Here is a 16,204-nt window from a genome sequence, read left to right on the forward strand (position 1 = left end):
CACCTTTGCTTCTTAAATATAGGATCTTCGCTTTCTTGCTTTCTTATTTTCTCTCCTTTACATAAAATCAAAGAACGGAAAAAGCCTTCCACTCTTACCCTCTCCTGTTTCATGTGCCAGAGCAATTAATGGCTGTTAAGAAGCCATCGTACGTATAATGTGGTTAGTTAAGTGGTCTAATGCCCCAGTTATCCAGTTAGTCACAGGCAGTAAGGTGGGGATTTGGTTAGTGGAGTCAAACAGAGAAGCAGTAATCTCATTAGCCAGTTGCTTTCTGAGGCTGTTGGCTGAGATGGTGGCTGTGGAATTGAGTAGGGGAGTGGTTCTGCTAGGTGACGTTTAGCTTCAGGCAGACTGTAGGAATCTGCTGCTTCTAAAAGGTCTCCTTCAGAACTTTCCCCTGACAAAGAAGACCCTTTGTCTGTAGATAGTCTCATTAACCCTTTGAACTGGCTGTGTCTTTTCCAGCATGTAACAATGTCTGAGATAGCCAGATGGCTATGGACTAGATTCCCAATTAGTCCATTTGTTTGTATCTTTCAGGGCCAATCCACTTTACTTTTTCTCTAAGGTTTACAGCTAGAAGGGCCAGAAGTCTGAGTGTGGTGCAATGGATGGAGATGCCAAAAGCCCTTTGCAGTTTGGCAAATGGTTGTTTCCTTAGGTCCACGGATAGAGAAGGAACTACTGCACTAAGGGGGTTTTGTTTTAAATACTGGAAGCCAGCGGCCATGCCACTGAGAGAGTGTTGCACTGGGTAGAGAGTGGAGAAGTACCTTGACCTTGCTCCGCTCCACCCGCCCCCGCCCCAGATAACCTGCTCTTCCTCTTCTGGTTTCCCCTTTTCTGGTGTCTCTGTCATAGAAAAGTGGCACAATGGTGTTTGTTCTCTCCTCTTAGCCACCAAGACTTCCAGACTTGGGTCCCTGAGGGTTCTCCAGGGAGGGGGCAACCTGGGGCACAGAGGTGCTTCTGTTTGCTCCCTCTGTTAATCACTTTAGAACAATGCCCATTGTCTTTACCAGTAGGTTGGGATTGGTGCAAAGCTTCCTAAAACGGAAGGCAATTGGTTCCCTTTGGCTCATCTGCTCATCTGCTGCCACCTAGTGGTCACTTCTCCTTTGGCACCCTGTGTAAAGTGGAGGGGACATTATGGACAGTTCTGTACTGACTTTTATCTCACTTTTCTTTCCCTCCCAGACTTAAATTGTCCCCTTTTCTTACTTCTTTATCCATCACATTATACAAAACACTTCCTTCTGTTTTACTCCTGGGTCAGAAAAAACTGGAAATGGATAGCTAGCATAGGATATTTTGAGAAACTTGGAATCCACTGACAACATCCTTTTTTGCTCCCAGTTTCTTTCTTTGGTGATGTGAAATGATCTTACTGCAGGACTATAATATAGTTGTTACAGAAGTGAGGCAGGCTCCCACCAATCCAGGAGTTCTCCAAATAGGCAACTGTGGAGATAAAATTTCTATAGCTGCTAAGTTGTCCATCTCTCAAAATTTCTCTTGTAGTGAGTCAGGCAATAAAAATAACTAAAACTTATCGAGTAGTTACTACGTGCCAGGAGGTGTTCTAGGTACCTTATATATCTTAACTTCTTTAGTCTCCTAATGACCCAGTGAGATGGAGTACACCCCTTCTAAAAATGAGGAAGTTGTGGCATAAATGGTCAAGTAACTTGCTCTAGAGAATATATGTAGTAAATGGGGAACTGGGATTTATTCCTAGGCTATCTGGTTCCTGAGTTTATGTTCTTTTTTGTGGGGGGGAGGTAATTAGGTTTATTTATTTATTGTTTGTTTAACAGAGGTACAGGGGATTGAACTTAGGAACTCATGCATGCTAAGCATGTGCTCTACCACTAAAGCTATAGCCTCTCCCCTCAGAGTTTACGTTCTTAACTATTATGTTTTGCTGCCTCTTCAAGGCACAGATAACCCATAGGTCATGAGTTAGGTATGGGCAATAGGAAAAGGAGACAAGCCCTTCCCAAAGCACTTCTTGGCCTACAGGACACAGTGGGGTTGTTAACTGAGGCCCCAAAAGGAACTCTCCAATGTGCTGACTACACACACACACACACACACACACACACACACACACACACACACAACCAAGTAGGCAATGAAAGGAAGTCTGAGAAGCCAACCAGAGGCTGGGCAAGCCTGGGGTGTGGAGATGGTTCAGCCCCTAAAGACAACTGCACGTCCTCCTGTTTGTCTGGGCTTTTGTTTTATCTCGACGCTTTGCGGGTGATGAGAATGCCCAGAGCCAGCATTCTGATACCATTACAATAAGAAACACAACACCATCACACATGGCAAGCAGCCAAATCTGAGGTTTATTCGTGCTTTTCAAGCCAGCCAAAGCAACCAGCAACTTCCTCCTCCAAAGGTTTCCTTCTCTCACCTTCTCTGTGACAAGGCTGTGGAGAAGGCAGAAGTAGATGTGTGGACATGTTTAGAGATGGGCTCAGCTCTGAGGAGGCAGGTTTAGTAACAGGTCTGCTGAACGTGCCTCTTCTCGCTTGTCTTATTGGTGGTTTACTGTTCCTGCACGTGTCGGAGGCTTCAGTCTCTTCCCTACAGAGAAGAGTCCACGGTGTTGGTGGGCTGGCGGGGGAGGGAGTGGGAGCTCTGGATGAACAGTTTCTTCATAAAGGCAGGGTGGAATGAAGGATATATGTCCTAAAGAAGGAAAAATACATACATTTGCTTTTATGATTTGAAATATAGACAGTATAAAAGGGCAGAGAGTAAAAGGTGTCTCCCTCCTACCCTGTCTCACAGTCATGCCGTTTCTCCATCCTTGGAGACAACCAGGAGACAATCGTCTTTCACCTTCCAGTGGTATCTCATACATAGAGAAGCAATTGCAGACTCCCTTTTTAAACTAATGGAGCAAATCAGGCCTTCCTTTCTTCTCTGTTTCTCCCCTTACCAACATATCTGAGAATGTATTCCATATGTGCAGAGAGCATCCTTTCTTTCCTTCTTTTTTTTTTTTTTATTTTACTGTTGCATAGTATTAAATTCTATGAACTACTCCAGTTACCTGATGAGGCCTCTATTGAACAGTTAGGTCACTTCCAAACAGTTAGGTTTGCTATTACAGACAACCTTGCTTGTGTATCATTGTGCAAGTGCAGCTGCAGGATAAACCCCTGGATGTGGAATTGCTGGGTAGAGAGAACGAGGAGATAAACAGTCTGTCATTAAATAAAAGACTGAGTGAAGGAGGGTGAATTTATTTAGATTTGACAGGAGAATTCCAACTCTTCTGCCCTCGTGGCCCGGAAGTGGAGTCCTCACTGGGGAAGTCATAAAGTCAGAACTTGAGCGAAAGGCCTGAGCTGATGGTTCATGCGTGTACACGGGCATCGGAGAGGACGATCGCTCCTTCTGTATATTCCTAAATGAACCACTCAGCTGCTGCTGCACACTCGCGTGGGCCCTGGTCTGAAAGATTCTAAGGCCCGTTTGTATCACTGTCACACATGTCATCCTTCACCCCCAGCAACAAAGGCTGCTTCCTTTTAAGGCGGGGAGGTGGAGCTAGAGACATCGTGCTAGCCTTGGGTGCCCTCCATCACTAGCCTAATTCTAGTCCTGTTGTTACCCCACTCAAAGCAAACACTCCACTGTTTTAAAGCATGATGTGGTTCTTGCTTAGAAAACGCAAGCCATATTCTTTTTTTAAAAAAAAAAATTTTAATGGAGGTCCTTGGAATTGAACCCAGGACCTTATGCATGCTAAGCACGCACCCTACCACTGAGCTATACTCACCTCCCTGCAAGCCATATTCTTTATTACCTAAAATTTAATTTGATTATGTTCCCTAGGAATCCTCATACTGGTTTCCTAGTCTTGGTCAATCACATTGCAATACATGGGCATCTGGGGGAAAGGGTGCCCTGGATTTGAGAGCTTTGGATAAAGAGTCCCGACCTATCCTTGTGGTAAAAATTTCGAGCTGTCCTCCAATATCCATTCTCCCTTTTTAATTTGTTAATGAACACCTCTGCCCCGCACCTCCACTTTTAAGCTGGCCACAGGTTCTACCTAGAAGAAAGCTGTCTTTGCAGCTTGATGTGTCTGTATGTCTAATTTCTGGCCAATGGGATGTAGGTAGAAGTGGTGTGTGCAACACCCATGAAGTGTCCTTAAAAGGAGAGGGTGTGCTCTTCTCCTTCCATTCTATCTTTCCTGCTGGGTAGGATACAGACGTGGTAGCTGGAACTGGAGCATCCACCTTGGGCCTTGAGGTAACCCTGGGAATGTTGACCACATACAGTAGGGCAAAAAGAGAAGGTCCCTAGGACCTGGATACCTTGGATTACTTACCTCCAGATTTTTACAGAAGATAAAAATGAATTTCTATATTAATTAAATCGCTGTTGAGTCTTCTGTCACATGCATTTGAAGCTAATCCTGACTGACACAGTTCCCCAATTTAGGACAAACAAATACAGTGGTGTTTGTTTTTCTTATCTTCTTTCAGTGGTGAATTACTAGCATCGCTTTTGGAAATGAAGAAAAACGATCTCACTGGGAACTCCCATGCTTCACAGAGAAACAAAGGCGTGGCCAACAAATTCGCTGACAAAGTTGTCATACCTGGGCCTCATCTTTCCTCCACTTCAAAGGCGGTGGTGAGATAGTCCTTTGGAACAATCCCAACGAGGCTGTTCAGTTCTCCTACCCACCAGCCATACATGTTATACTCCTGAAAAATGAGAAGATGATGGTTTCAGCTGGAATTTGTCATGCTTCTGTTAATCTTTGCTAATCTGTTAATGGTTGCGTAGGAGATCCTGTTTCTTTGTTGATCGTTAACACCCCAATGGGATTACTAAATTAAAAAAAGAAGAGGAGAGCAAACTCTGCTTTCCTTTTGCCATCTTTCTGTCTACATTGTAAATTTAGCTCATTTGGGGCCCTTGCTGAACCTAAAAGACATGTCTGTTATCAAGCAGAGTGGAATAGCTTCTTCAGGGAAAGTTGGGCACACCCTAAAGTGCCAGACCACCGAAAATATTCAGGGAGTCAGGTCATAGTTCAAATCAATAATATTTACCAGCATCTTCTATGTGCAAAGTGCTGTCTGAGTTCCCATGAGACAGATAATGATGAATCAGAGCACTGCTTACTCCCTGGGAGTTTACAGCATAGAGTAATGGGCTCTGGAGTCAGACAGACTGGGATCTAGTCCCCACTTGGTCATTTAGTAGCCATGTGACCGGAGGGTCTCCTAGCTTTAACTTCCTCTTTTGCCAGAGTAGGGATACTATCACCCCTCCCCTGTGTCGTGGGGATGTAAGTGACGCACAGACGTGAAAACAATTCAAAGCGTCTGATACGTAGGAGGTGCTCTGAACATCAGGTTCCTCCCCTGGAAGGAGTATGTCAATAACGGCGGGACAGAAGAGCCACAGAGAGGAGCAAACAAGAAAGGGAAATGAGAGGGTTTAAAAGAAGGGCAGTCACAGGGCTGAGACCAGAGCTCCCCGAATACAGAAGAGCTTCTCAAAAGCAGAGCAGATGCTGGCATTATGGGATTATTCCTGAAAGCACCAGAACATGTTTTCCTTCTTTGAAGGAAGTGACATTTAGGAATACGTGGGAAATATATGTATCCCAGTTCAACTGGATTTGGGTCCCATGGAGCTGTCTGCCTTTTGCACACCTGGCTGCTGAGTTCTAGGGAAAAAAGGAAGACCACCAGGTTGGTGACACAAATTACGAGTCAACTGGTTATTTGTTTCTTTTTGATAATGTATCTCCCCTCCTCCTCTCCCCTTCCTCTTAGCCGCTGACCTCTTTTCCACCTTCAAAGAGGAAAGAGCAGCCATCAGATATGTCAAACTTCAGTCCCCCAAACAGGAACTTACCACCCTTCTTTCCAATAAACTGGAGGAGGTGTCCCTCCCCTGGGTTAAGACTGTCCCTCACAACACGCACCTGTAACCCTTCACTTTCCTTCTTTCTTAGAGATGACGTTCTGAGAAGTCTGACCTCTGCCTCTAATGTAAATGGCTCCTTCCATCAGCACTGAAATGTGTTCAAGTTTCCTTCATCTTTGAAAACAATTATTAGATAGTCCCCACCACATGTCGATTTCCCATTTTGACTAGTCTATGCTGACTGTCAATTCACAGTCCAATTTATGGAAAGAATTTATTTCACTTACTGCCCCAACTTCTTGCTTTCTATTCACTCTTCAAGCCACTCGAACTGGGCTTCTGCTTCCATCACTCCACTTACACTTCCTCTCAGTGGTCTCCTACAACCTCCTTACTGCTCAGATTCTATGGGTACTTTTCAGTCCTTACCTTACTTGATCCCCCAGCAGTGCTGGTACTATGTTCCCTTCCTGAGGCATTTTCTGCTCTTAGTTTCTATAATTATACTCTGCTGGTTTCCCTCCTCCCTCTGGTTGCTTCTTTTCATTCTCCTCATCTTCCTCTATCCCTCCTTTTAATGTGGTTTTCCAGGGTTCTGTCCTGGCCTTCTTCTGACTTGATGTGCTTTCTTTGAGCAATCTTATACATCTCTGTGGTTTGGCCACCATGTCTGTGGGAAGGACTCACACCATCGCTGCAGCCCAGATCTCAGAGTTGGATCCCAATACCCAAGTGCATGTCCATCAAGCTGCTCAAACTCAGTATGTCCTAAATTTAACTATCATCTTGCCTCTCTCTCCATTCCCAAACTATCTTTACCTCCTGTGTTCTCCATCTCAGTGAGTGGCACCACTATTCACTCAGTTACTCAAGCCAGAAATCCAAGAGTCATTCCCGATTCCACCCTCCTCTTCCAATCAGACCTTGAGTTCTGTCAATTCTCCTTCCAGAATATTACTGGAAGCCACCAACTTCTCTCCATTCCCACTGCCAACACCCTAGAGTCACATCACTGTCATATCTCGTGAGGACTACAGAAACAACCTCCAAGTTGCTTCCTGTATCTCCATTCTTGTTCCCCTCCAATCTATTCTGCATTCTGCAGCGAAAATCTAAAAGGCACGCTGATAATCTCACTGCTCTGTTTGAAGCCTTTATGTGAGTTCCTACTGCCTATTGTCAACTTCTTAAAAAGATGGACAAGGCTCTGCATGACCTAGTCCCTCTTACTGCCCAGCATTGTCATTTGTCCCCTAAATCTAGTGACCCTTAGTAAGATAGTACTTGTCTCCACTACTCTCTCTCACCTTGGAGCCTTTCCTCTGCCTGTTTAGCCTCTACGTCCCTCCTCTCTTTTTGTGGGGCTCACTCCTAAGCAGATTTCAATTCCTGAGTCTCTCTAGACTCTCCAGAAGCCTCTCCTCACCACTCTCTGACTGTGTGCGGGCCCAACTCTGTGGTCCACAGTGCTGTGCCCTGTGCTTCCCTGGAAATGAATTCATCACACTGCCTTGTATCTGCCTGCCTCTGCCTCAGTGCCAATCACTAGGTGGAAAGTTCTGTGAGAGCTGGGGCCTTGTTGGTTTTATCTGCGCTTGTGTTCCCAGGACTCAACATGGTGCCTGGCACAGAATGGGGCCCCTCAAAAACCTTGTTAAATGAGGTTATGAAGAAATGAAGGGAGCAGTGGGGATTTATACTCTCAGTTGAGCAGATTTAGTTACAACCAACTCCAAGATAGTCCCTGGTGACTGAACTGGTCGTGGCAGTAAGAGAGCAACTGCCTTTGGAGACAGTTTCCCCAAATGGCTCCCTAAGTATCATGAAGAGAGCCTCAGACGCCGTAAGAAGTGAGACGACTGAGTTGATCCTAAAAGGAACAGGGAATCACCTTTTAAAAATCAGTCTTAAATAAATGAACGCGCCCACCTCCTCCTCCCACTGTCCTCACCACACCTTCTCACTGCCTCCCTCCCTCCCCAGGAGGCCAGCTTCCCCTACGGTCCGGTCCGCACCGCCTAGTGGGAGATTACCCAGAATTCCTCAGCCTGTGCCTGTCGGGACATTTCAAAGCTGCTCCTGGTCCAAGTCACATTACTGTCCATTTCCCAGCACTGATGTTAGGGCAGTTTCTGCCTGAAGTTTTCTTGCAGTGTTGCCCTGCATTAGCAGGTCGCTGCAATGGCTGTGTCTACAGGGCCTCCCTGTGCTGGGGAAACGCATACTCTGCCTTCCTCTCTCACTCTGGCTCTTAAAAACTCTAGCTTTAGCTCTTCTGCCATTTCGCTGGCAAGGGGTGGGCACAATGTTGTCTGACAGTCTTTAGCTCGAAGTCAGCTTGCTTCAATGTGTGTGAAGTGCGGTCTTCCACCTGCCAGATGCTGTCATCTTCATCACCTGAGGGGCTCAGACAGGGTGTTCTCTCCCTAGGGACTGCTCAAGACTTCCTGCTCCGACTCACACTTGGCAGCATCCCCCTTTAGCTGTAACGCCAGGAGCAGGGACCGAGCCTGGGGAAGGTGCTCTGCCAACTCGAAGACGGTGCAAATAAGAAGCAGATGAGGCACAGCAGGACACCTGCAAAGGCCGGGCTCCCAGTCAGCGCGCTCTTGCTGGAGGGGAACACTGACCCTGCCGGTTGCAGATGTAGTCGGCTCACCGCAGCGGTGAGAACCGGAATGAGGGAAATCAACTCTCTGCCCTTCAAAACAAAAGAGCAGGCGTAAGGAAGATGGTACAGTCTCGGAGACCACAGGATGTATCCTGCTGGGGTAGCCCAAGAGCTTAATCAAAGGTCTAGGCATCTGACTGTCTTTCCAGATTTCATCCCTTGGCTGGATGCTCAAAAAAGGCTGCAGGGCTGAGATGTTTAAAGCATGAATGGAAAATTTCTAGCCTTCTCTTTCCCTCTCACCCCCCATGCATTGCTCCAGCCCAGTCTGAACACCACGAGGTATTTTAAAATAATTTCTACTTTGATGAATTGCTGGGGAGTCCACAATTGCTCATAATCAAAGGGAGAAAAATGCAAATGAGATCCGGCCGAGAACTATCACCACCAAACGTTTATTTCACTGCACAGTGCCAAAAAGAATTAAAACAACATTAAACTCACAGCAATCATGTTTAAGCCCTCGTTTCCAAGTGCCAAATTGCACCACTCTGGATCATACAGATGTTCGTTAATTATGCTAATTTTTATTAAACTATTAAAATGGAGAGAGTACTGGCTCAGCCAGGCAGACCCCAGCTCTGAATGAACTCTGCTCTTGTCTAGAGGTGCTAATTTACTGCATTTTTATTAAGTTGCTGATTCTTGGATTTTAGTTTTGGGATGGCAGAGAACTGAATTCCTGGGATCAACATTTTCAGTAAAGTTTGACTTCTTTTTGCCCAAATGTTTGGAAGGATCCACAGGAAAAATGCCTGAGACGCTCCCAGGAGACCTGAAACCCTCAATGCGGGAGTGTTTCTACCTTTCGGGTGGGGATGCACACCTGTAAGTGACAATTTGTTAGGGAATCAGAATTATACAGGCTCCCCATTCTCTATAAGATGGTAATTATACAAAATTGTTAATTGAACATGCTTTAATAACTGTAATAAAAAGTTATTTTAAAAAAACCCCAAACCCTTTACATAAGTGCTTGCTTCTTGCCACAAAGTCTTGTAAAGTCCTTCACTCAAAAATAGTACAATGTGTGATTTGTCCTCATTATGAATATTTCTAGGCTTGATTAAACATCGCTTTCCTCAACACCAAACCTGCCCTTCCTCCTTGAACCCTCAAACGGAGTCTTAAAAATGAAAGTTGGTTATTTGGACTCCGTTATCTGGTTGGAGATGCTGTTGGCCTGGATGAGCAGAGTATTGAGGGAACCTGAAACAGACACAGCACTCACCATCAGCAACAATCAAAAGTGTTTATGGGGGATTGAGCACTGCCATAAAAGGATTTATGCTGCTAATCTCCATCAGCAAGGAAAAAAAAAAAAAAACCAACAAAAAACCCCATACCAAACCTGCCATAAAAAGAACAGCAAATTCTATAAACAAAAAGCAGTATGGCCACCAAGCACGGGCACGTTGCACAGCGTGACGCTGCCTCCAGTGGTTTCCTATTGCTGTTTATAGTTTCAAGACTATCATGGACCTCCTCAGTGCTCCTCCTGTCACAGGGCCCTGAGTCCCTGTGTGGTGCTGCAAATACCCTGTCAGTAGGTGTCAGGGGATATCAGGGGGAAAGCCAGCAGGCGCCTATCATAAGCCTTAAAAGAGATTAAATACCCCTACTCCATGATTGCTACATTTTAATTTCTCTCCTCCCTGCTGGTTCCTATTTGTATAAGCTCTTCCATGGCTCCCCTGGAGTAGCACAGACATGACCTGGAATGACCATCCCGTCTTGGGATGAGAATTCAATTTCTAGGCTCAGTGAATCCTAGGCTGTTCCAACAAAAGGAAATCACCATCCTCTAGGGCACAGATTCTTAAACTGGAGACTCTGAACCCCTGGCCCGTCTGTGGATGGACATGAAGGGATCTTTGAACTCTTTGAAACTGGTGTAAATTTGTGCACATGGGTACATGTGTCTGTCCTTGGGGTGAGGCTCAGACCTTTCAGCAGATTCTCAAAGGGTATATGAACCCCCTACAGTTTACCAACCAGCACTTTAGGGGGAAAATACAATGATCCTTATGGCCTGGATCTGCACTTTGGCCAAGTGAGACCATCTCCACCCCAACCCCCGGCCCCTTTTACATATAGTGAAAGCAAACCAAGAATCCTGCCATGCTGGGTCTCCTAGGCTTCGGCCCCCAGCTGCCGAGTCTCTTCCTTCCTCCAGGGCTGACCAGACTTGCTTATCCCTTCTAAGGCCCCATCTCTTTAAACTGCGACTCAAAAGTTGTGTTGTTTCCTCAGAGCTTCCATTCAAATCTATGTGATGGCTTTTGGAGCAAGCTGCTTGACACCTCACTGTCAGTTCCCCTGAGAATGTTCCTGATGGAAACGTTCTCTTTTCACTTTGAATTGGGCTCCAATAAGCCTCTGTGGAACAAGATTCCCAGAAAATGTCTCATACTTTTGTTCTTTTAACTATCAAACTTCACTATATCAATGCCTGTAAACAAGAGAATTCCCCTTCAAGAGAGCAATCAATCAGCCCCTAACATGAAAGATCAATAAATGCTTGATATATGTATGGGAAAGGCCAATCAATCACAGAATTATTGGTTTATGATTGCTTATTTCTCTTATTAGTGCTTGTGCATCATACATTATCATTAGTAAAGATGGAAAATTTGAATTCCTAAGCAGAGTAGATGGTAATATTCCAAGGCCAGCCAAAAACAATATATTTTTACTCTGGATTGACCTACAATTTCTCTACTAAAATCCAGCTTTGGAAATGTAATGCTTTCAAAAGTTATTAAGTAAACTGAGGGCTCTAACTCAGCCCCCTTCCAACTGCTGAGAAAAACAGGGCTGGGAACAGGAATTGGTCACCACAAACAGGTTCCCGCTTTTCAGGACAAATGGTTTTATGAAGAGATTTTGCTGAAGGAGAAAGGAAGTGGTCAGTTGGGTGGACAGTAGATTAGTGCTGTTGGAACCCGTGAAAGGATCAGAGCACAATGCTTGGCGGCCTCTCTAGGTTGTTTCACATCGTGTTTTAAGTTCTTGGCAGTCATTTTTTTTTCCATTATTTGGAGTTTTGGTCTATAAATTATAATAAAAATGAACCATTAAATTGGCCTCAATTGAACCAGTTTTATTAATTGTTAACATTTCAGGGAACCTGCTAACTTGGAGGCTGATGAGCCTGGATCTGGGGCAGGGGGGCAGGGAGGCATGTGAATCTAAGAAAAGGACACGGAAGGGCTGGGGGTCAACAACAGCGGTTGGGGGGGGGGTGGCACATGGCAATAACTTCACAAAGCTCACCCCTGGCTAGAGCTGAGAGTTCTGAGGAGAGGAGAAACGTGTCAGCTAGATGGAGGGTGTGGGAGCCCTTGAGTGCAAGGCACTATTCAGCCTCAAGTCTGAACTGATGACCTGCACTGGGTGTGAGTGGATAATGACCAAGTCAAGGCCAGGGAGGGGTACGGGACCTGTGCACAAACTGGACATCGTTGGTGACGGAAGTGTGAGCCAAAAAAAAGGTGAAATGGGGCTGTGCGGAGAAGAGAAACGAGAAAGAAACACACAACCTGAACTTTGCCTAAAGAAGAGAGAGAGGATAAAGGGAGGGTAAACTCTTTGCAGACAGGAGAAAGCAAGGTGCCAATGCAGAATTCAGGAACAATAGAGACAGCACCATTCCGGAGCTGATAGAATTGTGATACCATGTGAGACCGGCGTATTAATATGTATTCCATAAACTGAGCAGCTCGCAGCTCTGCACCGCTCTGTTTTGCTCTGACCGCAGTACCAGCCTCAGGCACCACAACACAATTTGGAAACAATGTGACGGAAATGTTTAATCTGCTCGGCCCATCTGTGCTGCGTATTTCTCCAGATCTCCCTGAGAGAGGCGCCTTGAATCTCCACATTGCCTTTAATATTCTCCTAAATCACCTCCCCACTGCACTTCAAGGGCCATTGCTACAATATCACAGGTTCATCTAAAGTGCAATGGGGGGGGGGTTTGGGGGGAGGCACAGGCCAGGGTATTTTTTATTTTAAAATAATTTCCAGAGATCATCTTTTTTGTTTCCTTTAAAAAAAGAAGAAAAGTTATTCTACTGTTGCCGTAAGGTTATTGAGGTTGTTTGGTGCAAAACAGGGTAGGATAGAGTGGAATCATTCTCCAAAGAATTATTTTTATTAATCTCAATCCTCTCAATTGGACATGGGAGAGGGTGAGCAGATGCTCGTTTTCTCTTACCTTTTTTCCTCTTATCCCTGCACCTTGTTGGGTGATGTGTTCATCTGGGGCTGGTGTCTCTGTGCTTTATGTTCTCTGCATCAGGTATCAGTTTGACCCTACCCTGCTCCAAATAAAGCCATCTTGTTCAGGACAGGTGTACATTTAGTCCCTGGTCACCATGCCCTCATCAGAAAGGGACACTGTCTATATCATTAATTTTAGCTTAAAATCTTAGATTTTCTCTCTTTAAGTACAGATGGTGAGCATCAGACTTCTGCTGCCTTTCCCCTACTTGATTTTGCCAGATTCAGTGATTTGGGGCTACGATGTAGGAAGCTGGGGTAGGTTTCAGAGAAAGAGGGGATAACAAGTCACTATGCTCCAGACCTAAGAGAAATGGAAGAGAGTTGCGTATCACCAAGAAAATTAGGATTCCTTTTGCTATGTGAATTAAAGAAATGAATAATTTAATCTGCAAGATTGTTCCGGCGAGGGAAAGGCAACGTCCCAGTTGCGGAGCCTACAGCCTGTCGGTGTGTTACATCATCTGCACACATAGGCGTTTCCATGACAACCGCTTATAGCTTCATTTCCTGGATCCCTCTAGGGGGTGTCACAGCCAGATCCACCTGCTTTTCACCCTACCCTCGGTGGGGTCATGGTAAGGTCGCCAGAATAAATGAACGCGGGTACTAATGATCTGTTTACTGCTGTTTATGCTCTGTGTGTGTCAGGGGCACGCACATTTAGAGAGCTCATTATGGTTGCAATTAGAATGCACCATCGCTAGATATTTAACTCCTTTTTCTTTTAAATTAGCATTTTAATAACATTCTTTGAGCAGAGAAACAAAATGACCATTTTTCACGGACAAACTTCTAGCTGTAGGTGCAACTTTAATGGCAAAGTTGTGAAGGGGAAAGAAGGGAGGAAAAAAGGCCATTTTTACTACTTTCACCCTCCTCCTTACCAAAAGGATATTTTTATTTGCTTTCTAACACACTCAATTTCCTAAATTTGTTTTGAATCCAATTATTTTGGGTGGTTTAAAGTACCGCACTCTTGTTGGACGGAAATTAGCAGCGATTGAAATTAACTTTCTATGTGACTTGTGAAAGGGGCTAAAATAATTACAAGTGTGTGTAAGAATCCCTTCTCCAAAAGACGCTTGCTGTGGTCCACAGGAACCGGCTGTGGTCTGATGCTACCATTATCAAATATCTTTATACAGTCATTGCAAGAGCTGTTTTCTTTAAAAAGGCGATTGCAGTTATTGTTTTTGTTTTATAATTCTTAGGATAAATGATGACAAAACTTGTTATTATAAACAGGATAAATAAGAAGTATAAAGAATGAAAATAGTAACACGGCATCATTTGCCATTTAAAAATAGCCAGATCTTGGAGCTTCAAAAAGCAAGACAGAGCCGGAAAGATACAATGTAGAGACCCACTGGGTCAGAACGTTCCAATAGGCATTGCTTTTTAGTAATCAGTGAACACCTCTGCTAGGTGTTTATAGATACTCTGTGGAAAGTACAGTGAAAAATAACAATTTGAATGTTTCGATTATCTTTCCCAGTCTGTTCCATTTTCATTATTTATTTCCTATAAATCGGGACCTTGCTGAACATAATTCTGCAGACAAGGAGGTGGATGGGACAGCCAATGTGAACAAGGAGATAGATGGTGGATGCGTGTAAGATAGATGCTATGCGTTTATGAAAAGGAGCAGTATGTCTGCATGTGAACATCCACAAAGTAGAGCAAGCAAGCGTGTAAACTATAACGGGTATTTATAGGTGGAAAGAAAAGTGCAAGGAAAATTGTATACGAACAAACACACGGAGCCTGAAAAGGGTTTGCTTTTCCCCTACCCTCTTGAAATCCACGTCCAAGTTCCGCTAAGATGTCCCGTGCTTGCTGTGGCTCCTGTGAAACCTCACAAGCCTTTCCATGACAACAGATTGGGGATTTCACTGCCAGAAGACGCGGGAGGTCAATAGTTGAAAAGCAAGAGTTAGAGAGATCTTTACCGACATCAAAAACAATCCCACTGAAAAACCCCTGAAAGACGGAAGGAGGAAAAAAATTTAAAGACATAGCAGGAAAGAAAAAGAGTCTTTATAAAAATACAGGTTTAAAATGTTTATGCTTTTGTATCAGCCTAGTTGCACCTTAGACTCTGCCATTTCATAAATAAAATACGGATGGCATAGACTATAATTTGGTGATAGCTACCCCAGGACATATCTAGATGCACTTCTGTTATTTTAATTAAATACTGCATTATGGTTTGTGACAACTACACAGCTACAGCGTAAATGAATTTGGAATTAAAGTGTTACTTAGGCATCCAGTAATTTTTGTTTCATTCCTCAGTTTTACAAAGCAAATAGCTATAAAATCAAGATGTTTGTTCATTTACAGATGGAGCCGGATTGTTGTCGCTGTTTTTTTTCTCCTTAATCCTCATGCACAAAAAGAAGACAGAGCTCAGAGTCTGGCTCCCAACACTCTTAGCTTATGAGCCACATCACAAAGGAAAACACATCCTCCTGACTATAATGTGAAATGCTGAATATTAATCGCTGGTATTACGCTTATCTTTCTAGCCGGGTTCTGTCTTTTAACAATTACTCTGATGGGCTGCAGTCTTGCACTGCCAGGAGATTTTTCTCTTTTGTTTAACAGTTAGAAACACGTTTTACTTTCTTTTATTTTACTAAAAAAATCTCAAAGTTCATAGTCCTCCTTGGAAGTTTCCAGTTCTGGAACTCTTGCCAAATACAGAATATTAGAGGGAACAGAGAAACCGCCGAAGCTTTTTGCTGAAAAGATGATGCACATTTCTGCATCTAAAAGAAAAAATATTTTTCATTCTAGCAATATTAATGTTTCCTTAATGAAACTGGAGAGGGCATTACAATCTGATATAATCAATTGGTCCGTTTAAATGTCACTTCACTAGCAAATCATGAGAAAGGTTCAGAATATTCTCATCTAACAGGCACAGATTTTCACTCAAAATTTATACGGTAGAGTAAAAGGATTTTTATTCAAATCTGAGGATTTAATTGTATCTTCAATGTGTCATATTGTCAAGATGCAAGTTTTTAAATAGCAAGTTTTCTGAAACCATTGTGTATTATTTCTAGTTTGAGAATCAATACAGTCTTTTTATTAGCCTTAAATACCACACGTTCGGCAACGTCTATTAATTCCAGCTTTTTTGTGTTCTAAACAATTACCCCAAGCCCCCCATAACTAACCCTATAAACTGCATAGAAGTTACTGCCCGGTATATTTGCAACGAGGTTATAATTTACTTCCACATTTCGCTAGTTTGGTTGGAGAGCCGGATCCACATACTACCAAGAAACGCTGGCAGACAGAGGTTGGGAAGACTGAGTTCCT

At 44.0% G+C, this 16,204-nt stretch overlaps 1 protein-coding gene across 1 annotated transcript in view; it reads right to left on the minus strand.

Moving 5' to 3' along the window:
- Positions 1 to 2,335: 2,335 nt before the first annotated feature.
- Positions 2,336 to 16,204, minus strand: part of SKAP1 (src kinase associated phosphoprotein 1) — a 255,383-nt gene continuing 241,514 nt past the window's right edge. The window contains exons 12-13 of the mRNA XM_074342968.1: positions 4,631 to 4,739; positions 2,336 to 2,700 (exon numbers count right to left, since the gene is read on the minus strand). Of these exons, the coding sequence (XP_074199069.1) occupies positions 4,638 to 4,739 (102 nt within the window). The 3' untranslated portion in view covers positions 2,336 to 2,700; positions 4,631 to 4,637. The remainder of the gene's footprint in view (positions 2,701 to 4,630; positions 4,740 to 16,204) is intronic.

Source organism: Camelus bactrianus, chromosome 16 (assembly GCF_048773025.1).
Source record: "Camelus bactrianus isolate YW-2024 breed Bactrian camel chromosome 16, ASM4877302v1, whole genome shotgun sequence".
NCBI lineage: Eukaryota > Metazoa > Chordata > Mammalia > Artiodactyla > Camelidae > Camelus > Camelus bactrianus.